The 3707-nt window shown below is 50.4% G+C and overlaps 1 protein-coding gene across 1 annotated transcript; it reads left to right on the top strand.

The window, feature by feature from the left end:
• Positions 1-414: 414 nt before the first annotated feature.
• On the top strand, positions 415-3669 carry TEOVI_000543500 (ubiquitin hydrolase, putative; the record flags this gene model as incomplete). The annotated part of the gene is made up of 1 exon (XM_067227533.1): positions 415-3669. One exon carries the CDS (start codon positions 415-417, stop codon positions 3667-3669), a length of 3255 nt encoding a protein of 1084 aa, XP_067083634.1.
• Between the last annotated feature and the right edge of the window lie 38 nt (positions 3670-3707).

Below are 3707 nucleotides of genomic sequence, written 5' to 3'. Positions count from 1 at the left end.
TTTTTTTTTTCTTCCTTCCTTGTCTATTTTCCACCAGTAGTGACCGTAAATTGGAGGAAATAGGGGTTTGAAGAAACGCGCGGTAGGGGTTGCCGACATCACCTGTCGGTGAGGATAAGTAGTAGGGAACAAAGGAAAAGGATTGAACCAACCCGAAACTTCAGAGATATTACTATTTTCTTCATTTTGATCTTGTATCTTCTTTTGCTTTGGGCAGCCCGCGTGGCGGTTGAAAGGGTAGCAGGTAAAAAAATCTATATATTTGTTGTTGTTGGGAAGCGGTCAGCTGAGACACGTGGCGGACGCGTGCGGCGGGGGATTTCCCTCTTCCCGCCACCGTTGTTTTTTTTCTTTTTCGCTTCGCTCCCAATCACTGCGGCCTCTGGTGCTGCACTGGGTATTGGCAGCGTATAAATGAGCGTTCCGTGGAAGGTTCGAGGTAGCGTTCAAGCATTTGTTGGTATTGTCAATGCGATTGAGTTCGACCCCGATGTGGAACTTTTATGGGTCGGGGACAGTTTTGGTCGCTTGATGAGTTTCACCACGCAGAGTCAAACGGATACTCTTTCGTGGGCGGTGTATTCCTCATTTGCCGCATCCACACGGCCTATCTTTGGGATCTTTTTCCTAAGGATGGGCAATGAGACGGTAGGAATGGTGGCAGACCATGATGTTATTCGGGGTTACAAACGAGGCGGTGCGCAGTGCATGTATTGCCCTCTTCCACCACAGTCACAGGACCATATTGAACTTTTTCAGGCAAACGGCGATACAGGTGTGGTGAGTATCGTTGGTGATGTTGGACTAACGCGAATGTCCATCAGCGACGGAACCGCGTGTAATCACGTAACCGTTCCCCTCATGGAAGGCAAGGTGGTGTCGTTGAGACAGACAAGCAAGTGGGTTATTACAGGCGCCACGTCAGGCGGCATCGTGGTACGAGATGCAAACGAACTTCAGGTGGTTGCTTCCATACCGTCGTCTCGCAACCGTGTGCTCGCCATGGACGCAGACGACGAAACGGTCATTGCTGCCGTGGTGGAGCGGAATATGACGAGTAGCGTTCGTGTGTATGATGTACGGAAGATGGCTGAACCGCTCAACACCATTAATGGTATACCGTCAGACAGTATTTCGCAAGTTCGTCGTTATCGTGACCCTTTTGGTGTGTTGCCCGACCGTGCTTTCGTGTTGACTTCACGCGGGTTTCACATTGTCCAGATGGATCAAACAACACCCGTCTACAGCTCAAGTGGATTGTTTGACGACGCCTGCACCTCGGTGAGCGTATCGCCCAACGCAATGTGCGCTGCAATAGGGAACGATAAGGGTCACTTCATGGCTCTTGGCCATCCAGCAACACGTGAGGACTACGTCATGTCTCGATTCGTACAACCGAAGCGCCCTGTTAACCCCGTCTTTACAGCGCGCTGGGAAGATAAGGAAGGTGACACGTTTGCGTTCTTCGACGAGTCTGTACCTGTTGAGGAACTCGCCTCCAACTGGCCACCGGAAAACTACATGATCTTACAAGTGGCTCCTTCGACGTGTTGTGTCAACGGGGAGTCGTGGACTTATGAGCCCAATCGATGGGGCCTCCGGCGCTCTGATTCATATCTCCCTGACCCAAGAGACAAACTCGCACCACTCCTTCCGAATCCATATCCGTATAATTTAATGTTGGGGAACGATCCTGCAGCGGTGCAGCACTTGCTATTGGAACTGAACAAGGAGAAGAAGCGGCGGCAGAGCACCTTTCGCGGAGGGGTTGCCGACAACTACGTGCCGCAAGATGCCGCTAACCTCGTGTGTTATGGGTCACATCAGCGATTCGAGTGGGAAAAGTACAATAGGATTCCGAAGGTTGTTGTTGGGCTCGATAATAGTTTTCCTGAGTGCTGGATTACAACATTGCTTCAGTCTCTGTACCTGTGTCACCCGAAGGAATTCCCTGTCCGTAGGGTGGTCGTGCATCATATTTGTGCGAAGGAGTATTGCATCGCCTGTGAAATTGCATTCGTGTTTTCTAACATGATGATGACTTCAGTAGCTGGTCTTAATCCCATTGTACAAGTGGGGAATCTCATCCGTACTATGTACAGGTGTCCTTCCGCTGCCCCACTTTTCGAGCCAATAAAATCCCGTGATGAAGCGGTGAGGCGGATGCACATGGCGCAACTGGTGTTGCTCGAAGCATTACATCGTGGTCTGCAGGACGAGAAGGAGTATCCATTTATGAACCATAAGCAACCTTGTGGAGATTTTGACAAGTCGATAGCTAGTCTTTTTGGTACGGAGTTTTCATCTGGTGGTAAAGTTCATGTGGAACCTCGGTTCTATTGGGATGTTCCGGCGTCTGCTATCAAGGTCAATGAGGGACTGCAGCACTTATTGAAGCAACTGGAGGGGCACAACAGTAACGTACAAATAAAGCGCCTTCCACCCATCATCGTACTGCGACTGAACCCTGAGGGAGGAACACTAAAACCACCCAGGTGTCTCCGCATCTCGCGTGATGCAAAAGATGACTCCAATTATTTACTTTGCAGCAATATCATCCACCTTTCCAATGACGCAGATGACCCGGGGAACTTCGTTAGCCACCAGCGCGTTGAGGATGATCGTTTCAGCCTTGTGAACGACTATCTCGTAACAAAGTCAGAGGATGAACAAAAGTTGGAGGTATCCATGCCTGCCCTACGTTCGCACCGTGCGGTTGTTTCGTTTTATGCCCTTGACAAATTGTCCACACCACTGTGCAGCGCAGAGGATGGTGAGCGACCACCAAATATGTTTGAGACGTTGGGTCCACTACTAATAAATGATGTTCTGGCAAGGCCCCTGCAACGTAATCCTTCGATACAGCGTTTCAAGTCGCCACTGAGATCCCATCTCGACATCAAGCCAGAGGACCTTGTTGCTCTTGATGCGGAGTATGTGGTACTTGATTGGAACAAGCGTCAATGTGTTACGGATTCACCCGGTAACTTGGCACAACAGCGACACATGGCACTCGCACGACTGAGCTGCGTACTGAGCAGTGCTCCAGGCGACGAACGAACGATTGTGGATGACTACGTTCACACTCCGGAAGCAATTTTGGACTACGTGACTCAGTACAGTGGCATCCACCCAGGCGATCTTGACCCACTGGAGTCATCCAAGTGTCTTACAAGCCTCAAGGCAACTTATCTCAAACTGCGGGCTTTGGTGGACCGTTCAGTGACATTTGTTGGTCATGGTCTACATCAGGACTTCCGTGTTTGTAATATTGCGGTTCCTCCGAATCAGATGATTGATACGCTCACGCTCTTTCACAGACCTGGGGGCAGATATTTGTCGTTGCGTTTCCTGGCCTATCATGTACTGGGTGAGCGTGTGCAAGAAGGTGAACACGACTCTGTAGAGGATGCCCGAACGTCTCTTCGCCTCTATCGCAAATATCAGCAATTGAAGGAAGAGGGAAAGTTTGACACGGTGTTGGATAAGTTACTGGCAACCGGTGTGGAAACCAGCTGGTACGTTCCTGAAGGGCGGGACTCTTTTAGTTCACCACTTCTTGAACCCGTCCACACCCCAACGCCACCACCGTTCCTTGACGTATCACGGGATGGGGGGAGTGGGAACACTGCTGCTTCTGTTACTGTGCCGGTGGCGCGAGGTTGCTAAAGGAAATTGTAGCAGCGTCGGGAACAAAATAAGACAAG

Source organism: Trypanosoma equiperdum (assembly GCF_001457755.1).
Source record: "Trypanosoma equiperdum strain OVI genome assembly, contig: ctg_995, whole genome shotgun sequence".
NCBI lineage: Eukaryota > Euglenozoa > Kinetoplastea > Trypanosomatida > Trypanosomatidae > Trypanosoma > Trypanosoma equiperdum.
This window is presented reverse-complemented; position numbering and strand designations above follow the sequence as displayed.